General features: G+C 47.0%; 1 protein-coding gene across 1 annotated transcript in view; it reads right to left on the bottom strand.

Annotated features, from left to right (window-relative positions):
- WDFY4 (WDFY family member 4) overlaps positions 1–23427 on the bottom strand; it is a 237361-nt gene that overhangs the window by 40026 nt on the left and 173908 nt on the right. The window contains exons 48-53 of the mRNA XM_077822441.1: positions 21617–21659; positions 19691–19810; positions 18591–18708; positions 15888–15997; positions 9689–9842; positions 7192–7283 (exon numbers count right to left, since the gene is read on the bottom strand). Coding sequence (XP_077678567.1) covers positions 7192–7283; positions 9689–9842; positions 15888–15997; positions 18591–18708; positions 19691–19810; positions 21617–21659 — 637 coding nt within the window. The remainder of the gene's footprint in view (positions 1–7191; positions 7284–9688; positions 9843–15887; positions 15998–18590; positions 18709–19690; positions 19811–21616; positions 21660–23427) is intronic.

Here is a 23427-nt window from a genome sequence, read left to right as displayed (position 1 = left end):
TCTTTGGAGGCAGGGAAGAGCCTGATAAGCAAGTCCAGGGGATGTACAATCAAGGAATCCATGTCTACTGGACTCTAGTGGCCAGACCTACATGTATAGGAGCAGAAAGTGGGTATAGATGCTTCTACAACCCTGCAGAGGGGCTGTTTCGGTGCTCCACCCTCAGCCTCCAAATTTGGGTAAGGACTGGTCTGTCCCTGCCTCAGACTTCCTGTGTGATCTTGGGCAAGTCACTTCATCTCATCTGCACAATGGGCTAATGATGCTTCTCTCTCTCCCTTTGTGTGGTTAAACTGTAAACTCTCTGAGGCAGGGGCTAATTCTCACTGGAGAGGTGGCTGGAAACAGAATTCCTGTTCCACGAGAAATTCCAGCATTTCAAAACTTGTGTCCATTCCCAATTGGAACACACTGAAATTTCTGAATTTCTTGTGGAATGGAGAGTCCAAAAACCCTGTACTCTGAAACCTAAAATCATTGCATTTCGATAATGCCAATGCTTTATAAATGGCAACATTCACTATCCTCCATTGTTTTTTGCAGTGCTGTTGTAGCCGTGTTGATTCCTAAATGCCCCAACAACAACTATGTGGGTGAAACCAGACAATTACTATGCTCTCAAATGGACTCGCACAAAAAGACAAAAACATCACATCACCTGTGGGTGAACACTTCTCACAAAGCAACCATTCTGTATCTGACCTCTCAGTTCTCATCCTCAACGGAAACCGGCACAACACCTTCACAAGATGATCCTGGGAGTTTTCAATTCATAACTTTGCTAGACACTAAAAATTACGGACTCAATAAAGACACTGGATTTGTGGCTCCTTACAACAGTCTATAACCCACTAACCCCTCTTTGTCCTACGACTGCAGAGGTGCTAATTGCCCACTTCACCTTGAACTGTCTCTTGCAAGATGTGTTAAGTCCTTACACTAAAAACAATCTGTTCCACCTTGTATTTAGCTGTGACACTTTGATTACCTTTCCAAGATCTGAAGAAGAGCTCTGCATAAGTTCAAAAGCTTGTCTTTTTCTCCAACACAAGTTGGTCCAATAAAAGATATGATCTCCCCCACCACGTCTCTCTAACATGTTATAATGAATATAAAATATGATATACATATAAAATATTAAAGAGATAAAATACAACATATTAAAAATTACATTATAACATAAAAGTTGAAAACAAAAGGATAAAGTTACTCTTTCCTGTTGAAAATTTAATTGAAACCTGGCACATTCCCACCAGAATTTTGATTTTGACAAAACTGCATTTTCTGATGGAAAAGTGTTCCGTTGACAATGTTTTGATCCAATCTACTCACTATGTGTGTGTCTGTGTGATGCCTAGTGTAATGGGCCTCTGATGTCAATCAGGACATCTAGGTGCTATTGGAACCCAAGTAAAACAACAACAAACAAGAATATTACTGTAGCTTCTGTAAAGAGACTGGTTAGTTAAAGAATATCTTGTAAATTAAATGGACTGGTTTAGATTACTAAAAAGTGTAGCAATATATAACTGAATCAAGTTACTAGGCATGGGGACACTTGAGACCACAGCACTTATAATAGGAAGCAACTATTCTCCATCTCATATAAATTGGAAGATCATTAATTCACAAGCTTTTGTGCATCGAGACATCAGATTGAGATCTGGTTAAATGCAACCACTGGTGATCATTTTCATCATCCTTTTAAGGTGATCAAAGGGAACATATTTTAAAAAGCATATCCAAAAGCTATTCAGTCATTTTTAAGTTAATGGAGCTAAAGGAAGAGAGGTAGAAATTTAACTCATTTGGGATAGTATTTAGCTTTTACACTAAATAACTGCCCATGGTTTTAAAGCGAAAACATTCAGGTCATTAATCCATAATATGGACTAAATGGAGCATCTCGATAAAAGAAAATAAAGGGTACCACAGAGAACAAGTGTGTTGTATGATCCGTTTATTGCAAGCAACAAAAAACACTTATTAATGGTTCTCATTAATGTTTCTGGGGGTTCCAGGATGCGCTGAGCATTCTCCAAGCAGAAATGAAGCCAAAGCCACTGTCCTGAAGACCGTACAAACTAAGCCGCCAATCACACGCACACATACTCACATGATTACCTTTGTTCAGGCGCACTACCCCATTGAGTTCAACAGGATTACTCGCATGCCCAGAGTGACTCACAAGCATAAGCATTTGCAGGGTTGGGGTTTAAAAGACAGAAAGTACAGGACATGGGGGAAACCTACAAGCCAACTGCAGAAGGTGATAATGGCCATGTCTTGGGAATACAGTGTTTTAACAACAATTTACTTTTTGCAAGGTCCACAGACTGACTATGACGAGGTTGTGGGTATTGAGGGACAGTCAGTTCTCATAGTGCAGGCGTCACAGCAGAAAATGGCCTTCTGGAGGGATCTGAATGCAGACGGCAGTGGAGAAGCTAACACACACGGTGCTGGCAAAGCAGAGGGGAGGGGGCAAGGAGGTGATGGAAAAAGAGAGAAGAGCAGGTAATGAAGGAAGCTGTTTGGAAGGTGAGGATAAGGGCGGAGGGGGAGCTAGTGGAGAGACTCAAAGGATAGTGCGGAGACTTGGTCCGAATGACAGACACGGAAGATAATTTTCACAGCTGTCTTTGTGTGGCCTGGAGTGGGGGATGTAGGTGTGGACAAGAGGGAAGAATGCATCTTGGGAGTGTTGTGAAGGAAGAGACAGCCGGTTTTGCCTAGAGCAGAGGTGGGGGGGGTAAGAGACATGGGAAAGGCAAAGATGATCCCCAATTTCAGGCCTGAGTGGCAGGGAGGAGGGTGATGTCAACAATGACACAGGTGGTGGTATGGAGGGAAGAACAGGAGCTTGGTGCCACTTCGGGGAGAAACGTACAGTGAGACAGTCAGGGGGAGACGCCTCAGACAGGCCAAAATGCAGAAAGGAATGGAGACAAGTCAGGAGAGGCAGACTCATGAATGATCAATGTTGAGAGGATTGCTGAAGCCATGGGAGTGTATGAGATCACCCAAAGACAGGCTGTAGTGGGAGAGAGGAGAGGGCCAAGACGTGACTGAATGCACCCCTGTATTCACACCCTGCACACTATTATAATAAATATGCCCTGGGAGGTATCATTTGAAAACTAATAACTCGCTCGTCAATAATATCATGGTGAAATGTGTGTAGCAATGTTATATGTAAAGTTGTGAACACAAGCTGAAATAATGTTTGAAATGTGTTTACCAGAAAAGTCTAGGTAAACCAGTTTCTCAAAGACAAAGGACAAGTTGACGACTTTAGCCAGGTGTCATCAAAGTTGGTAGGCCATCACCTATTAAATAGCCATTCTTTAGCAAGGAAGGGGGTCAGGTACAGATCTGAATCTTAGCAAACAGCATGAAAGCTCTTTCATCATGAGATTCCATGACTCCAACCTCATAGCAGGGATGAACTGTATGTAGGAGTAACCCTCAGGAAAATGCATTCAAAAGGGGAACTGGACTATAAAGTGAGGGGCAAAACACCACAAAGGTAACTCTCCCTATCCATCTCTGTCTCCTCTACCTAACACAACAAAATAAAAAGCCTCTGGACTTTGGGAGCAGATCCTGGCCTGAGAATTTGGTCAGCAATGTTACTGGGAACATGTGGGAAGGGACTTCACCTTGAACCAAGTCTAGTTAATTAAGTATTAGTACTAGGAAGCATTTTATCTTTATTTCTCTTGTAACCATTTCTAACTGTAAAGCCTTATACTTGTACTCACTTAAAACCTATCTCCTTGGAGTTCAATAAACTTGTGTTATTCTTTCGTTAGAACTTATCCAGTGTTGTCTTTAAACTCAACTATGCGGGTAACTCCATTTATCGTAGAGGGCAATGGACCTAATATATCTGGACTGCCCAGGAGAAGGCTGGACAGTGCAGAACACACATTGTTGGGGAAATTCAGGACTGGGAGTGTGCTGGGGTCACCCTGCAGGTAATAACCCAGGCTGCTGGTGTGTGGATGGTGTGTTGCTGACAAGCCACAGGGGTCAGAGCTGCTGGACTGAGCATGTACAGACACTCAGGGTGTGACCTGCCTGCTGTTTGGCTGGTTGTGAGCAGCCCAGGTGGGTGCTGCAGGAGCAAAGTGTTGTGAAGCACCCCATGTTGCAGGGAAAGGGTGACCCAGCCCCTCACTGGTCTGGATTGTACCCCAGAATCTCATACAAGGGCAGAGCCCTGTGAGACCTCAATGAAGAGCAGGGATTCAGGGAGAAGAACCCAAAAAACGGACACTGAGAGCAACGCCAGAGGAAAATCAGGACAGGACAGAGTCATGAACACCACTGGCTTTTTATTTATTTATGCCGAAATTAGGTAGAGCCTTCACTCTCCCCCAATGACCTTATGGGTCACCACGCCACTCTCTACACCACAAGAACCTGCATATCTCACAATTCACAAGTATGTATTCGCACTAAAAAGTCAGCTTCTACTAGCATTTACCCCACAGCGGTATCTGAGGTAACGCAGCTACGGTAATTCCCAGTCTGTGTGCAGGGAAATCCTGCACTCTGGACTCAGGAACACTGTGTCATGGGGAAGACGGGCTTGATGCTGCCTATGCATCAGGTCGTTGATATGTCTGTGGTTTGTTCCACATCTGTCAGTGGATGCAGTGTACCTGACTTAGATCACAGCTAGAGACAGACCTGGACCAAAACTCCAGGTCTGAACCACCCTGAACTCTGCGGGAGTCCTGATTTTGAAAGTTGAGGCTTGGCCCCCTCTGTAATAAACTCGGTATGACACCAGAATGCATACACGGTGTCAAAAGCAACATGTTACTCTTTCACTGACGAGAGCTCAGCACCATGGCACATCCAAGACATCTTGCCCCAGACAACTTCTAGCAGGGGGACTGCAGCATAGCCCATTGCATCCTTAGCTCAGTCCCTAACCGAATGAGATCCTGTGCAGTGACTTTTGGCCGCATAAGCTTTGTTTAATCATTCTGGGAGTTCAACAGTACCACACAGTCTGTCCATCTCCAGCAAGCTCAGTACAGAATCCCCTTTGCTTTCATCAACACCTAATTTTGTCTGTCCCACAGGAGACACTGCAGGACTTTTCTAGTCATTAATAAATGGAACTGACTGTCATACGCCCCAGTATTATAGAGCTGTTTGCTTTCTGACCTGCACTAAAACCAGTGTAACACAGCTGCAACCCAAAGCACCCCTGTATTCACAACCTACACATGATTGTAATTATCTTGGTACAAAACATGCTTGTGAGGCATCATTTGAAAACTAATAACTCATTGGTCAATAATATCATGGTGAAATGTGTGTAGTGACATTATATGCAAAGTTACGGACTTCCCCTGTTGTTGTTGTTAGCACATGTTCAAAACCACACAGCCCTGCTTAGGGAAAACTGGTTCAACAGGCCTATCCTAAACAAAGGGATGTGTCTCAGAGTAACAGCCGTGTTAGTCTGTATTCGCAAAAAGAAAAGAAGTACTTGTGGCAACTTAGAGACTAACCAATTTATTTGAGCATAAGCTTTTGTGAGCTACAGGACAGGCCTAACAAAGAAAATAACAGAAAGCCACCAGCCGTCACCTTCAGCCCCCAACTAAAACCCCTCCAACGCATTATTAAGGATCTACAACCTATCCTGAAGGATGACCCAACACTCTCACAAATCTTGGGAGACAGGCCAGTCCTTGCCTACAGACAGCCCCCCAACCTGAAGCAAATACTCACCAGCAACCACACAACAGAACCACCAACTCAGGAACCTATCCTTGCAACAAAGCCCGTTGCCAACTGTGCCCACATATCTATTCAGGGGACACCATCACAGGGCCTAATAACATCAGCCACACTATCAGAGGCTCGTTCACCTGCACATCTACCAATGTGATATATGCCATCATGTGCCAGCAATGCCCCTCTGCCATGTACATTGGTCAAACTGGACAGTCTCTACGTAAAAGAATAAATGGACACAAATCACATGTCAAGAATTATAACATTCATAAACTAGTCGGAGAACACTTCAATCTCTCTGGTCACGCGATTACAGACATGAAAGTTGCGATATTACAACAAAAAAACTTCAAAACCAGACTCCAGCGAGAAACTGTTGAACTGGAATTCATTTGCAAATTGGATACAATTAACTTAGGCTTGAATAGAGACTGGGAGTGGCTAAGTCATTATGCAAGGTAACCTATTTCCCCTTGTTTTTTCCTACCTCCCCCCTTCCTCAGACGTTCTTGTTAAACCCTGGATTTGTGCTGGAAATGGCCCAACTTGATTATCATACACATTGTAAGGAGAGTGATCACTTTAGATAAGCTATTACCAGCAGGAGAGTGGGGTGGGGGGAGGTATTTTTTCATGCTTTGTGCGTATAAAAAGATCTTCTACTCTTTCCACAGTATGCATCCGATGAAGTGAGCTGTAGCTCACGAAAGCTTATGCTCAAATAAATTGGTTAGTCTCTAAGGTGCCACAAGTACTCTTTTTCTTTAAAGGGATGTGTGTTTACCTCAATTTACATGTAAGCAGTAAACAGGACCATCAAGACAGCAGGGGGAGGAGATGGCAGGAGACAGAGCAATTTGCATTTGAGCAAACACCAGCGGGGGAAGAAAGAGCACAGAGCTTCCTTCTCCACCAGACTCTATGTCACCTTCTGCACAGCTTGAATAAACTTGACTTGGGAGGTGGGGGGATCCTTCAGAAGAATCCACTTCAAAGATTCAATGGACCACAAAAAAAAAGGGCAGAAAACCCCAAGTTCTCTCTTTCATCTGAGAAGACAAAGGCACCAGCACTTTTGGGCACTATGGGAGAGATTCTGACCACGAAGGGGGTCGGCCACATGTTGCTGGAAGACAGGGGCTGGGGGTTGGGGTGAGAAAGGCCATCTTGAACAAAGCCTTCAACCAAAACTCGCTAGACTAAGTTTTAGACTTTTAGATGCGTGTTTTCACTTTTGCTTGTAGCCATTTCTAACTTTCGCTCTCTTCCATGAACTCACTTAGCCTTACACTGCTGCCGCTCCCCTGTCGACTCCGCCTGCGCCTCTTGTGGTGGTGGAGTATGGGAGTCGATGGGAGCGCACAGTGGGGTCGATTTATCGCGTCTAGACTATTTGTTTATTAACAAAGAGCTGAGCTACATACTAACCTGTCTATGCAAGTGGATAAACTTATAAGGGTCTCCATCCGCCCAGGGGGGCAGCTGCACATCCCCCAACACAGTTCCGTCCTGCATGCTGCCTGCAACATTTACAAAGGGAAAATTAGATACAAGAACGAGCCGGAGTCATCGCCCAATTGCAAATGGAAATCGAGCTTTTCCAAAATCCAAGAGAGCTTGGGAGCCTGAAGAAGGTCAGATAACTTCCTATTCCCACTGGTTTTCCTTTGTGCAATTTTGGGTTCTAGGAAAATATGGATGAGGCCTCCTAAAATGCTGCAGGAAGCTGTTTCTCCGGGGATTCCCAGTCCAGTTTGGTACATCTAGAGTGATCAAATAGCTGAGAGGACATTTTAGTGAGAATGCAAACTCGCGGGTGCTTGCCCAAAGAAGAACCTGAGAAAGATCTCTCTTTTCTCATCATTACCATAATAAAATCACACATGTTCTCAACATGAGCTCTGTTCTAGCCCTGACTATGGACTGGATCCAGGCAAACCTGTCAGCACCTGCTTTATTGAAACACTATCCTTCTATGGGCCTCAGCACTGGCCAGTGCTAATCACTGGAGATAATTGCTAAAACAGCCCATTGCCAGCGATTTTCACAGATTCCTGGATTCCAAGGCCAGAAGGGACCCTTGTGATCGTCTAGTCTGACCTCCTGCCTAACACAGGCTGTAGGACTTCCCTGAAGGATTCTGCCCTATAAAATCTGTAATCATCCTTTGCCTGCCATTACTTTCATAGAGCGTCCCCTTTTTCTTGCATCATGGGACAGTGTCACAGGGATGTGCAAATCAGTTTTCACTGCACCGATCATCACCTTAAATACCTCAGCCAAGTCCCATCTCTCTAGAGCTGGGCTCTGATCACAAAATCCAGACCAAGGTTAAGGTCCGGACAACAAAGATCTCCAAGATTTAGGAGTGTGTGGATTTGGGTTTCTGCCCATTATAGAGACAGGTTGAATAGAAGGTATAAATGTAAATTTCAGATCTACATTCTGGTTCACCCCATTTGGCTCCATTCAGATCAGGGTCTGGGTTCTGATTTCAATCACCCAAAGGGTTTGACTGTGTTTGGGTCCATTGCTTTTCTAAGGTTTCTCCTCTCAAGGCTAAATCATCCTAGGTCTTGCTGCCTGTTAGCAATCTCTCCCTGCCTTGGCTTTCCTTTGCCCATGGCTCACCTCACCTAGACCTTAAATACTGTAATGTGACCAACATGCAGCTGGACACTGACATGGCTGGTTAAGTTGCCTTGGCTGGCATGAATCTGGGATGATTCTCACATAAGGATGTGAAACATTTGTCTTTCCCCTTAATTACTAACCAGCCAATGTACACTGCAGTGAGATGCCTTGTCTTGCAAAGGTCACAGTCTGCGTGCAGAGTGAGCTGCTTATGTCCTGGGTCAGGAACAGAACACTGCCTGGCCAGCTCTTATGTACTGAGAATTATCCTGGACTCTCTGCTAGCCCCCACTGCTGATTGAGAAAGGGCCCATTGGCAGGGGATGCGTTCAGGATACCATTTACTGAGAACAGGAACCACACTCCAGACCGATCATGTACCCTGAGCCTTTGGGAAGGAGGCGAGGCTGCCTGTGGCAGCGCTGACCAATGGGAGAAGACACAGTAAAAAAGACCCACCATCAAAATCATTTAGCAACTCCTGAGCCCTAGAAGAAGTAAAAATTACCAGGTGGTTTATAGACCACAACGTGGGCCACATTTTCAAAAGCAGTCACATAAATGCTTCAGCAAAAACCTGCCAGCATCTGATAAAACAGACATTTCAGCAGGCACAGTGACAACTTGGAAGCACAAGCCCATTTGAGCCTGGAAAGGCAGGATCTGGAGGTGCACCCTTTGTGGGAACAACTTAGATGGCCAGTGTTGAAAGTGTGTCGCTATAGAGCCTTCCTTTAATGGGAAATCTGACGTGCCTGGAGAGGGAAATCTGCAGAAGATGAGTGTAACTGTAGTGTAACAGCTACACATTCTGTAGCGTGGGCCGTGCAGGAGGCCAGACTAGATGATCAAAATAGTCCCTGCTGAACGTGTATGAATTCCTTATATAGCTCTTCTCGAAGCACTTCACAATCTTTCCGTGGACTCAGCTCTGCGCACCATTAAGGGGAGATCTATTATCACCACTGTACAGATGGGGAACTGAGGCACACAGAGGATAAGTGATTTGACTAAGGTCACACAGGGTGTCTGTGGCAGGGAACTGAAACCAGTTCTCCAAGGACATAGGGCAATGACCTAACTAGTGGGCCACCCTTGCCAAGCCTTCTCAATATCTCCACAGAAGATAGCCCTAAAATGGGAGACTGAAACTAAATCCCCTTGAAACTGAGATGCTTTGGGTCTGGATCCAAATTTCATGGCTCAGCCCCAGGTCAGCCAGCCCAGGCAGCCAGATCCCATCTCCCAGCACAACGCCGGTAGGAGCGCCCACATTCCACCCAGTACTTACCGAATTCAAAGTGATTGCAGTTGGTTAAGAATTCAGGCAAGTAGAAGAACTCAGGGATGAGCTCCCGGACATCACTCATGTTCTCTCTCGACGCCGAGTCCCACGTGTTCTTCACACTGTGAAACATCCGGTCTGCTACATCAAAACTTCCCCCCTGCAGACAGACAGAGAGCACCAGGCAGTGATCAGGGCTGGATTTCCAGTGTTCTTTGTGACCTTACACTAACCAAGAGGCCAATGCTGAACCACAGCCTGTTTTCTAACGATAATCTAGGAACATATCAGGAAGAGCCTGACTCTGCCCTCGTCTATGCAGGTGTAACTGAGAGGGCAACCAGGCCTGGAGACATTGTCTCCCTTGCAGGAACTTGGAACCAAGCAGAAATGTGGCTCTCCTACATTAATGCTGATAATGATCATGGCTTTCTGCAGCGCCTCTTACATCCAAGTGCTTTACAAACAATGGACCTGACTCTGGGAAACTTCCTTACTCCCTGACTCAGGAAAGCAATTAAACGCATGCTTACATACACCACAGACACACGCTTAATTTTATGGGCGCTAAGTGCAAGTGCCCTTCCTGAACAGGGATGGTTTCATAAAATCAGGGCCTTCGGGAAAACCTCCCATTGATTTAAATCGGGAGTTTTGCCTCAGATGGAGGCCATGATATATTTCAGGTAATCATTTTCAAATGTGCCACAGTGATTTAGGAGCACAAGTCCTATTAACTCCCAAAGGGGTTTGTGCTCCCAAGTCACTTAGGCACATCTAGAAAGCCCCGCCCCTCTTATATTTGTACTGGGATCATGACCCCCACCATCAAAACACAGGTACTTCTAGCATAAAGTAACGATCAGCATTAAGCCACTTTATCCAATAATGAAGACAGCCATGCCTCACTTAAATTGCAGAGGGAAATTTGCCCCATTAAGGATTTCGGTCTCATGCCCCTGCTGCCATGGGATCTCCATTGACTGGAAGTGCTCAGGACTTGCCCAGGCACCTAGGTCTTTCCTTGCAGGTCTCCCATCCACGACCGCCCAAGCCTGCTTAGCTAGTGAGACCTGACTCAAAGCGGAAGGCTGTTTTTCTTAACTCCCTCTTTATCCTAGAAACATGGATTAAAGATTCAAAACGGTTGCACTTCAAGTATGCTGACTCTTGGAGCTAAGGGTGTGGTTCCCAGCTGGAGCAGAGATACCCCTGCTAGCTCCCATCGGGCTAGCACACTAAAAATAGCAGTGCAGCCGCAGTCGCACAGGCAGTGGCTTGAGTTAGCCGCCTGAGAACATACCAATGGGGTCTAGATGGGCTTGCCCTCGGCATGGCTAACCTCTCCCACCACTGCGGCTACACTAACAACTCGATGACAGCCAGTACGGTATGTCTACGGGAGCTGGGAATCACACCTCAAGTGCAGACATACCCATTGAGACACTGATGAAACGCAACTCCGCACGGCTTCTAGTTCGGGGCTTGGGGTAACTCCACCATCTAACTCAGAATATTTCTCCAAACACCACCACAGAATATCACACCAAATTCTTCCAAGTCCCAGGCAAATCCTGGAGAATATGGGCTTTCCTAGTATCTTTGAAGGAAAGGTTGGATATAGAAGTTACTTTATTGGGGCAGGAAAGATGGTCCACTGGATGTGGCAGAGGTGTGGGACTCGGGAGGCTCGATACTCTGTGTGATCTTGGGAAAGTCACTTATTCTAGTCTGCGCTTCAGTTCTGCACTGGCAAAATGTGGCTAGTCCTTCCTTACCGCCTGTGCTGTGAAGATAGACTCTGTTAATTATGAGGTGCTCAGGTACTATAGTGATGAGGAACATAGAAGTACCTGGACAAATCTATGGAGCTCATTTCACTCCTGCTATTTGCCCACTTGTTATAGAGAAGCCAGGAAGCATTTGGGGACCATGGGAACAGCCCTATGCTCAGCCAGTAGATAGCACCCTAAATTCCATCCATAGGGAAGGTAGGAATAATAGGGCAATTAACAGCAGCTTCCAGTTCAGCTACTGTGTTCCACAATCCTTTTCACCAAGAGAGATGGTAGCTTCAGGTACAGTCTGCATTGGATTCATTTATAGCAGGGCTAGGCCTCACCAATCCAAGGTTGACCCTTGGCCCTTCTCATGTTGGGAGACTGGACCAAATGAAAGAGGATCCAGGGATGCTATTTCTGGAAGCTGAATTCTGGCACTGAGCTGCACTTGGGCTAGCCGGACCATTACGCCTCTCCAGAGAAAACGTTCTCACTCAGGCTTCTTTGGGCCTAATTTATGTAAGGGTTTGGTGATGTGGGCAATTCGTTTCACATATGACAGCTTCCCAAGCTTGATTTGAGAAGTCAAAGGCCAGGTAACAGTAAACTTGACCTGGATGCCTACAGGCCGCACTTCAGCTGACATGAATCCCCAGTGATTAATTTTGTGAAGGACTAAATTTCCTAGCCACTACTTTCCTACATGCAATCAGCTTGCTCTGTACAGGCACTGACATAAAGTTAGTGTAACCCACTGGTGCATGTGTGTTACAGGTCCCTAGCTCTGCTGATCTGTAGCGGATATGAATTGTGACAGCCCGCAGCTACAGAGGGACATCCCTTTAGCTCAAGCTGTAGCAGTTCATGCTTTTAGCGCTGGAGATCCCCAGTTCGGTCCCAGAGAGGGGAGGGGGGACATTGCATAAGCACAAATAGTGCCAGATTTGCAAGCAAGCCCGGAAGGTTCTGTCTGTTGCTGACTTGTTGGGATAACCTTATTTCCTCTGTTTACCTCTCTCCTCCTCCTGTTTGCTTCAAGAGCTAGATCAAGACTAATATGTCCCTTCTATCTAGTTACAGGTGACTGGGTTTACCTTTCAGTCTGTTAAATATAAAGCATCCACGCAGATAAGCATCCACGCAGTCCAAAGAGAGGAGCTGTGTGTGTGCAAAGAACGAGACATCTATCCGTCCACCATATCACACTGCAGAGCAAACTCCACCTTCGGGTAAGCAGGTGCATGCCACTGAAGTCAATGGAGCTTAAGTTTGGAATATGGCTGTTCTGCTCCTGTCCCTGAAGATCTATACTAGGCCGCTCCTGGCCGCAGTCCCATATTTATAACGAAGGGAAACACCCAGCTGTAGACTTAGCAAAGCCGGTTTGGATCAGAATTTTGGTCCAGCCTCATCTCCAATTCACAACACCCGTGCATGACTTCCACTCCACTTCCTTGTTTCTTACCCCGCCCACTGAGCATCATGGAGCCTTTCCACTCCAACTCAAGAGATCACAAACGGACCTCTGACCAAGATCACACAGGCAAGCCTAGCTAGGAGACAATCTGATGCACAAGGTCATCTTGCTCTTGATCAGTATCAAGCAGGGACCCTTGGAGTCAAATTCACATGGAAATTAAAACAGGGTAGAAGGAGGACTATAAATAAATCAACAGCTAACAAGTATCTCATTGAAGCATATTAAAGGGCTTTGTATATTTAATCTTCACACAGCGCACTGTGTCTGGTAGTGATTGATGCTTTTTCATCTTTTTTTGCAGCTTTTATGAGAACTGATGGTAATCTCCTGAGAAACAATATGATTTGTAATAAAAAGATTACCTGTATTAAATAAAAATAATATATACATAGGAAATGCTGTTAGTGTGACAAATCTGGTTAAAGATATTACCACCAAGAAAAAATGTGATTTTTTCCCTGGCTGTCTAATTCACTTTAAGGAAAAGTAATATCTTTAAAACTTAAGCCTGTATTATTTATAAAGGAAGCAATAACTGATTTTCCCATTTCTTATATTAATACATTTATTTGCATATATTTATATCAGAATTAATGGGTTTTCTCTCTCTTGAAATACAAAAACTGTACTGAGAGGGGAAAAGAAAATCTGGAATTACGTTATGCTTTTCAACTGCGCATTAACATAAACTCTGACAGCTTTTTCATGGGCCGCATGGAGTAAGACCTAGGGTTTTTTTCCTTTCAGTGAAGCCATTTCAGTGATCAGGGATTCGGGTTAAATTAAATACTGTTATAGTCACAGTATGATAGGGGCTGTGCAAAGCAGTTAGGCAAAGAGTTCACAGGGGAGAATCTAAGTAAGAATCAAACTGCGCTCCTATAAGAATTGATTCTGTGGGGGCCGAGCATGTGCCATTGATCATAATGTTGAGGGATTATAATACTGGGTCCTAATAGGGCCTTAAATCCAAGGAGCTCAAAGCACTTCTCAGATGGCTATAAAGAGACGAAGCTTTACAAATTCCCAAGAGAGGCTAACCAGTCATTATCTGCATTTACAGGCAGAGTTTCAGTGACTCATCTGGAGTCATTGAGAGAGCTGGGAATAGAACCTACATCTCCTAAGTCCCAGTGCAGCGTCTCAACACAACAGTCCCCTTCCACTCACATTGAGGCCCATTATACTTAATGAAGTATTACAGGCTCTGGAATCCCTTTTCTGTATGCTACCTTACTAAACAAGACTGTCCTAGCCCCCCATGGATTGCTGGGTGCTATCAGCTCTGTGGACTAGGGGAATTAAGATCTCCAGCCAACTCTGCCCTTTTAAAGGGAGTTGGGTCTGAGATGCTGTGTTTCCCATTCAGATGAGTTCAGACTGGCGGGTTTGGAGCAGGCCCATCACAATAAAGCCTCTCCTCTTCTTAAGAGGCAGCCCTCATCTCATCCTCCTTCTTATCCCTCTTATCACATGACTATTTAGTTTCCTTTAGTGTGGGACCCTATTAAAGGTTCTTTCTGAAAGTCCAAGTACACTGTGTGGTCTGGATCACTCTTGTCCACACGCTTACTGACACCCGCAAAGAATTCCAATAGATTGGTGAGGCATGATTTCCCCTTGCAAAAGCCATGTTGACTCTGCCAACATATCGTGTTGATGTGTCTGATAGTTCTGTTCTTTGCTATAGTTTCTACCAGTTTGGCTGGTACTGCATTATGCACAATGGCCTGTAACTGTCAGGATGGTCTCTGGAGCCCTTTTAAAAAAATCAGCATTACATTAGCTACCTTTCAGTCATCTAGTACAGAGATTTGTTTCAGCAACAGCATGTACTAGCCCTGCCAGCAGGAAGTGCTACAGTTAGATTGCAATGACCAGAGGTGATCGGGTCTCAGTTTGAAACATTGCCATTTGAAGGCACAGCTGCAAATTACCACAACACAGTTGTGAGGGGCAGCGTTTGAAAAACAGGTGTGCAAAGCTAGACTATGTGCTATGGACATTGCTGCAAGTCCTGGCTGAACCAATCGTGTAGCTCAGGCTGTTCAAGTCTGCTGCTCTCCTGACTGTACCCGAGAGTTAGCAGTCCCTAAGCTGCTACAGGACCAGGTATATGTGGGGGAAAGACAATACCAGCTCTGATTCACATGCATCAGTGCAAGACGAGAGGAACGAGGCATCTGGTGGAACAAGTCAGTGGTTTAACCGGACTCACCTCAACGCAAAATTTTGGGTGCTTATCTAGATCTCGGATGCTTTTGGAGTCATCTGCCAATCACACATGAATGCAGCCACACAGACTGGTGGCTTGTTATGGATAAAAAGCATCCTGGTGAGCAGGAGCAGCATTTGTAGTTTACAACAGCGCTAAGTGCTCCACAGTCATTGATGACTGCAGCTAACATATGGTTTGCAGAGCGCCGTGGAAGAGCATTGCCTCAGGTGGTTCACAAGCCCATCACCCACCGCTGGGAACAACCGATTTCATGGGGCTTATTGCTTAATTAACACAGCACATTATTTACATTAGCTCATTGAAAGAAAAAACAAAACAAAGCAGAGCTGCAGCAAAGCAACTGGAGAGGGATGCGGCCAGCCCTCCTTCACCACACAACAGTCCCTGCAGTGCAGACGTATCCCTACGGCCCCAAGGGGCATAACAGGTGCACTGGGATGGGTGTGTAAGGCCCATAAGGGTGTGTAAGGGTGTGATGGCTAATCTAGCCTCCCCCCTCCTATGACTGGACTCTGTTAGAATGTAATATATACACACGGCTCTGATCCTGCTCCCATTGAGGCTTTGCCAGTGAGTTCAGCGGGAACAGGATGGGGCCTCCGCCAATCCCAGACTTTGCTTGTGACATAAGAACGAACGGGCAGCTCATTAGCCAGTGGCTGGAATCAGCTATTGTTTTCTACATAGCATAGAAGGTCCTTTTACCTGAAGAGAGCAGAAGGTCTGCGTAAATGGCTCCATTCGGACCAAGTACGACGCTACTATGATGGCCGAAGAGTAGTGGGTGCAATAGTGACACTGGGCTGACGGGTCTCCTGTAAATTAGAGGTGATCGGGTCTCAGTTTGAAACATTGCCATTTGAAGGCACAGCTGCAAATTACCACAACACAATTGTGGGGGGCAGGATTTGAAAAACAGGTGTGCAAAGATCCATGTGCAAGGGCATGCCCGATAGGATGTGTGCTCACACAACCAGGCAGGTACACTGCAACCTGGCTACATGTGCTGCCAGTGATGAGCTGCCAAAATCTTAACAACCGATTCCCTCCTCACCCCACGAGGGGGTCGTGGCCTGTCCCCGCCACTCCTGCCCCGCCCCCGCCCCCCGGGACTCTGGCCCCATCCAACCCCCCGCATTCCTTGACGCCCCCTCTCCAGACCCTTGCCCCATCCACCCCCTCCCCTGTCCCCTGACTGCCCCCAGAACCAGGCAGGAGGGTCTCATGGGCCACCGAGGTGGGTGCCCACCCCGTCCCTAAGAGCCAGAGGGACCTGCCGGGGGGCGAGGGGGGGAGTCCCGGCGGTGCTTACCTGGGGCAGCTCCTGGAATGCATCCAGCAGGTCCCTCTGACTCCTAAGGGTGGGGTAGCTTAGCTAGGCAGGGAGCAGAGGGAGCGACCGCTCCCCCCACTGATCACATCAAAAGTGGTGCCTTAGGCACCGACTCCGTGGGTGCTCCGAAGCTGGAGCACCCATGGGGAAAATTTGGTGGGTGCAGAGCCCCCAACGGCAGCTCCCTGCCCCGCACCCGGCCCCAGCTCACCTCCGCTCCACCTCCTCCCCTGAACGCACTGCCCCGCTCTGCTTCTCCGCCCCACTTCCCTGCGGCTTCCTGCGAATCAGCTGTTTGCGCAGGAAGCCTGGTAGAGCTGAGAAGCAGGCGGTGGCTTGGCGCTCAGGCCCAGGGAGGCGGAGGCGAGCTGGGGCAGGGAGCGGGTCCCCTGCGCCCCCCCCACCCGGGGTTACCTGCTGCGGTGTGAGCAGCCCTCTTCGTGCTCCGCCCACCCCAGCTCACCTCCGCTCCGCCTCCACCTCCTTGGGGCTGAGTGCAAAGCTGCTGCCTGCTTCTCAGCCCTCCCTGGCTTCCTGCGCGAACAGCTGATTCACGGGAAGCCAGGGGGGCGGAGAAGCAGAGAGGGGCGGTGCGTTCAGGGGAGGAGGTGAAGGCGGAGCGGAGGTGAGCTGGGGCCGGGCGCGGAGCTGCTGGTGGGTGCTCTGCACCCACCAAATTTTCCCCGTCGGTGCCACTTTTCCACAGGACAACCGGTTCTGAAAGGCTTCTGAATTTAACAACCGGTTCCAGCAAACCAGTGCAAACTGGCTCCAGCTCACCACTGTGCGTACCCCCTTTACATGTGATTGCACACACCTTGAATGTAATACCAGAGGGAAGCACAGGCCCTAAAGGGTCTATGTACCTCACCCTATGCCCCTTGATGTCTCTGGGGTCCTTAGTTGCTATTTTGTTGCATTTGCAAGAGGGTTACCTCCACAGTGATCAGCTACGTGGCCACATAAGGACGGGATGGAGTCCCATGTAATCCTTATGGCCTGGCAGATGATGCAGATATCACGGTGACAGGTGCCTTAACATTAGTGGAGCTAGATCCCGAATGCCCTCCTCCTTCCATGCCATCCTGCCTGCTCCTGCTCCATCCCCCCAGTGCTTAAAGTGTGCCAGGTCAAAAGGGGCACAGACCTGGCACACTTAATATAAAATGTCTACCTCTGAGCCAGGTCCCTGGGGGGCGCACATTTCAGCCCTGCCTCTCGGGGCACAAGCAGCCAGCCAGGGCTGCTGCAGGAAGCAATTCCCTCCTACCCCCAGGGGCCAAAGATATTCTTGGGGGTGAGGGGGTAAGAACCTAGCAGCTAGGGGGTTCCTTCCCCCTCCCTTCCCTCCCTTCCTGTGAGGCCTTTACCCTTCCCTTTCCCCCTCCATCCCTGCCTGGGAGGGGGAGAGGGAACCTTGCTTAGGCCTGCCCAGCCTGAGAGGGGGCTGAAGAACCCCAGGAGCTGCAGGGGGAGCAGCGATGAGGCTGGAAAGGGCAGAACAGATGAGGGGGGGCAGGATGGTTGGTGAGGTGGGGGGAAGAGTTGCTGTGGGATGGGGGACAGGCAGAGGTGACATTGTTTTCATTTTAGTAGAAAATGACAGACCCTCCTCCCAGCGCACAGACCTTTTTCAGCCCGTTTTAAGCCCTGCACCCCCATCCCCATTCTCTCCCACATCACTCTGTCCCCCAGCAAAGCCCCACTCCCCAGGGGCCAAATTGCCTCACTTCTCCCAATCCCCCACTGCAGCTATCAGACAGGATGCCTGCAAGGACCCTCACTGGGCAAGTGGCCTCTGCTGCTAAGCCCCCGGCCCAATACTGGTCTCTGGCCTGAGGATGGGGACGGGACTTAGCAGTGCAGGACACATCGGGATGGGGGACAGGATGGGAGTCACTCTTCATAGCAGGCACGTCCCAGGAACCCAAGGCCCTCTCTCATCTGACTCTGCCCAAGCCCTGAAAATCAACTGGTCCTCCTGCAGGAGACATCTCCCTAGGAATTAACCTAGCGTCCAAGGGGTCCAGTGGGAGCTGGATTTGTGCCTCCCGTGATTCTCCGAAAGCACTCACCTTCGCTCTTCTCCACCTCATGGTAGCGCTGGATAAATTTGCGTTTCCTTTCCAGTGTCTGAGCTCCCATGGGCTTGGAAAGGTCTCGGAACGTCTGGGGGCTAGCAAGGTTCAGCATCTGCAAGGCAAACGTCGGGGGGAGGGGGGGCGGGGGAGCAGCTGAACTCGCCTGGAACCCCACTGACCAGGCTCAGCTCTGTGACCTGTCTAGCTGTGGTGGCTCAGGTGTGTCAGCCACATCCACAGCCAGGGGAATTCACTGAGCTCGGTGCTCACCCCTTCAAACCTGGTGTGATGCCCTTGCCAGCATGGAATGCCTCCCCATTACTCTGTGGGAACTACGTTAACCTTGTGCAGGGAGTCAGTATGGCCACGGCAAACTGGGAGATGCATCACAGCTAAGCCTTGGGCAGGTATAAGCTGGTAGAAATGACACCCGCAGTTCCTGGGGAAAGGGGATGAGCCCTGCCTTCAGCATCACCCCTTTGCTGGTTGGTTCATGGAGTGACCCCAGCATATAGTGCAGAAACCACAGCATATCTGCCTTTCTGGGCAGAGGTTCAATGCTACCAACATCCCCCTCCCAAGGGAGAGGGAAGGATCCTTGGAAGCAGAGGGCGTGTGCCTCCGAGAGCTCAGTGTGTGCAAGGAGCCTCCCACCCAGAGGGTACATTCACACTGCAATCAGGACAGCACACGTAGGCATACATGAGCTAGCTTGGACTGAGCTAGCTCGCAATACATAGCTATGGAGCCGTGATGACACAGGCCAGCTGCCCAGGTCTGTAGGGTCCCAGACGATTGCTGTGTAGATGTACCCAGACTGGCACAGCCTGCATGAAGGGACAAGTGGCAGTACTTGCTCTCAGGGGAGCACAGGGCCTGCTCCCTCCATAGCCCTTTGGAGGGGCAAGAAGCAGAAGGGGTCACAGCCCTGGCCCTGTTCTGAGCCCACTCTCTGGCACAGCCCAGCCCTGGCTTGAGACCTCAGGAGTGGGTTCTAGAACTAGGCCCACCCCAGCATTCACGTCAGTGAAGAACGCTTTGCATGGCTTCTACTGCAGAAAGTACAGAAAAGCTACTAAGCATGAAGAGCTCACCTGGGAGTGGTAATCAGCCAGGATCCAGGGGAACACGGGGTACTGCATGTAGTCATTGTATGTGCGCCCGGCCAGCGTGTTCAGGTACATCAGGTAGTCAAAGTTACTGATCTCTCTCTTCTGCCATATCAGGGAACAATCATCACAAACCCCTACGGTGAAGCTGCTCTTGGCTCCATGTTAATCAGTAAGAGCCAACCCGGCGCAGGCTAAACACAACTCATTAGCACAGCCAGTTGGGACATGGGAATGTTTTTATTGGTAAGTTAAAAATTTCTATTTTCTCCAAAATTTTTCTTCACAAAGCTTTTGGGTTTTTGGTGAAAAACAGCAACAGAAAAAATTGGTGTATGGGTTTTCAATGGAAACATGAAAATTGCCTTCAAAATTGGGCATTTCCAGCATAAATTTCCATTTGGACAAAAAAGCCAGTTTTCATTTAAATGTTTTGAAGAAAAAATAGTTATCAGGTCTACTCGCTACCCATAGCCACTGCATGATTTTTGGTCTTTCAATTTATTGTGAATGGTGCCAGAGTGACTGTCCTGGCAAGTGAAGTCCCCTTACTAATTCACAAAACAAATACAGCCTGGAAATTGACAAGGCAAATTTCCCACACATTGTCCCCTTGTCCCAGTGTGCACAGGGCAAAGTGCCTTGAACCTGACCTGGAGAGATCTCCTCTCTGGGTGAGAGGGGAGTTCATTCTTCTTGTACACCCAGATCTCTGTGCTGAAACGCCAGCAAGGGTGCCAATTGTAATGGCAGCTCTTGTGATGATGATTATTAATATTTATGTTGTGTTAGCACCTAGGGGGCTCAATCTGGGATCAAGGGCATGTGCTTTGCTAGGTGCTGTGCGCGTACACACACACAATCACTGGACATCTGTGCTCCAGAAACTGGATTGAACCCACCAGCTCATTTCACATGCATTAAAAAGAGCTCTCAGCTGGTAACAATGCTCAGATGGTAGCAATGCCCATTGGCCTGGATTCTGAGCCATCAGAGACGGCAGCTGCTTTTAAACTTTGGAAGCATTCTCAGAACTCCAAGGAGCCCCTGTTCAGCTGGGCCACAGTGTTATAAATGTTATAATCAATCAGCAACCTCTATTCAAATCAGCACAAGCCTACATGAGCCTGCTACTATTTTATAATAATCAGTTCACCGAAATGTTAAATAAGTTTTCTCATTAGATCTTCTTCAGACTATGTAATTTGCATACTGGCTGAAACCACTAAATGCTCTAGTGGTATATGTATGTAATAGGGTACTGTATTGCTTTCATATGGTTTGATGGAGAGCCAAACACTCACAACTGTTTTATTGTTATCCATGTGCAGGAGAATCCTGGCCAACATCCTGCAGAGCCAAATGTGAGGTAGCCCATGGATTTCTACACTGTCTTCTATGGCCATCAAGATCTTTATCAGAGGCATGTAGCCACTGGAAGCTACAGTCCAGGTACTCAGCTGGTGTAGGACAATGTCACTCCAGTGAAATCAATGGAGCTTTGCTGATTTACACCTGCTGCAGATCTCCTTCTACACATCCCCTCATCTTGACTAGAGTGGCCATCTTAGGCATCACTGCAGCAAAGAACTAATGCCCGAGGTCCATCTAGCCTGGCGTGCTGTCTCCAACAGTGGCCAGCAATAGCTGCTTCAGAGGAAGGTGCAAAGAACCCTGCAATAACCCAGTGTGGGTTAATCTGCACTCCATGAAGGGTCTCACCCCAATCCCAATAGTGAGAGCTTGACTCTAAACCCTGCAGGATGAGGTTTGTCTTTTTAGCAGTATTGTTGGGGTTCCTGGTACACTGCAGTAGGGCAGAGAGAGTTGGTCCATCCTTTTCTTTCCTCAGCTAGGTACTGACATGGTTTTATTCATCAGAGAGTTAGCCAGAGATCTGTCTACATTTACCTGCCACTTCTGGAGCATCGTCTTTTCCCCTCCCGTGTTCTTCCTGCATGAAACAAAGTTTTTATTGTCACCTTCAAAACCACTGGAGAATGATTAAGAAATTACATTAATATTCCAATCCCTCCTCCGCACGCCAACTTCCTTTGAATAGGCTTTGCTCATTAACAATTTGCTCATTTCCCAATCAATCTTCAAATAAATATCTGCTTTCCCACCCTAGCCACTTTGGACCTAGAGCAGTTCTGAAAAAAATGGTTGCCAGGTTTGTATTTTTTGTATTTTTTTAATAATGGGGAAAGTGTATTTGCCCATCCTTGTCCTCTTCATTCTCATAAATGCTCAGCAACTTTTGTTCAATTTTTTTTTCTAAATAGCTCTGAAGAAGTTGGGGAAATTTCAGCCTTAAAGGTGAAAGCATCAAAAGTTCTCAGCAAATTAAAATAAGGTGTAGAATATATTTAAATAGTGGGGTGCTACCAAAACCAAGTATGTTGTTCAGTAGCAGTTCCCTCAAACCTATTACCTTGGGCTGTGCTCTTGTCAAATCCAAAAAGTTAAGTAGGGAAGTGCCTGGTTGGTTCTTGGACGGATGTCACCTGCCAAGGGGTGGCCGTGTGGTACTGCTGATTCAGTTGCACAGCAGGGGCTTTTTCTTATGAGCACATTGCCCCAGCATGGTGATCCTCTCAGAAACAGAATTACTAACTCTCCAGAAATAAAATCAGATGTTCTAGCTCAACTCCAGCTATGGGCTTGCAACAGGAATTATTGGGTGAAGTTCTCTGGCCTGTGTTTCATGCGAGAGGTCAGAGTAGATGACCATAATGGTCCCTTCTGGCCATAAAATCAATGATCTAGGAGAAAACCTAGAATTTTCTACTTTCACCATCACTTTTTATTTAATGAATTATCAGGAATAAATCCATGTAACATGACCCTAATGATTATATAATTAGAACCAAGCAATTTATTTTGTCAAATAATTTATTCACCCCCAAAAATACAGCTTTGGGTCAAATTTGTCAAATAGTTTTGGCAAAAGAACAGAACAGAAACATTTTTACATTTACCAAATGAAACATTTTGATTTTTGTTTCAAAATGGGGTTCTGTTAAAAAATAGCAAGATTTAATTCCCCCCCCCCAAAAAAGGTAAAAAACACTCTAAAATTAAATGAAACATTTTGTTCAGTGTGAAATGAATTTTTCCTTAGACTGAAAAATCAATTATTCACCCAACTCTCTCTCTATCATTATCTTGCTGTATAATTTCTATTGGACAAGCTAATGTCTCAGAATAAGGGTATTATTTTCCCTGTTGCTCAGGCAATGTTTTTAGTGCAGATTATGGGTTAATCTCTTTGAACAAACAATAAAATCTAGTACTGATTCTGTGTTATGACCTAAAACTCATACACCTCTTTGTGTAATTCCCCTGCGTGACCAGCCAATCAGGTTAAGTTTATAGCAACCATGCACACAAACAACAAGTGTCATTCACATCTGATACGGGAGGATGGATCTTGGCTCTTTGCCCTAAAGACAAGAGGGTAAATGCTGCTCTCCGTTACATGGTGTAAATCAGGAGAGACTCCACTGACTGCAATGGGATTACTTTGGATTTTCACCACTGATTCTGAGCAGAATTTGGCCCAGGAATTTAGAAATTCTAAAGTAGCAAATTGGGGTACTATAAACATCTGCCATTTGTCACACAGTTCTTATGTTCCTATGTGTAGGTTTTGCAGAGTTTTGTGCATCGCCTCAGCTAGACTTCTGCAAACTCCATAGCACATTCTGGAAGGGAGGAAA

The sequence above is a fragment of the Eretmochelys imbricata genome, chromosome 7, assembly GCF_965152235.1.
Source record: "Eretmochelys imbricata isolate rEreImb1 chromosome 7, rEreImb1.hap1, whole genome shotgun sequence".
NCBI classification, from domain to species: domain Eukaryota; kingdom Metazoa; phylum Chordata; order Testudines; family Cheloniidae; genus Eretmochelys; species Eretmochelys imbricata.
The sequence above is the reverse complement of the archived record's forward strand: the minus strand, read 5'-3'. Positions and strand labels throughout refer to the sequence as shown.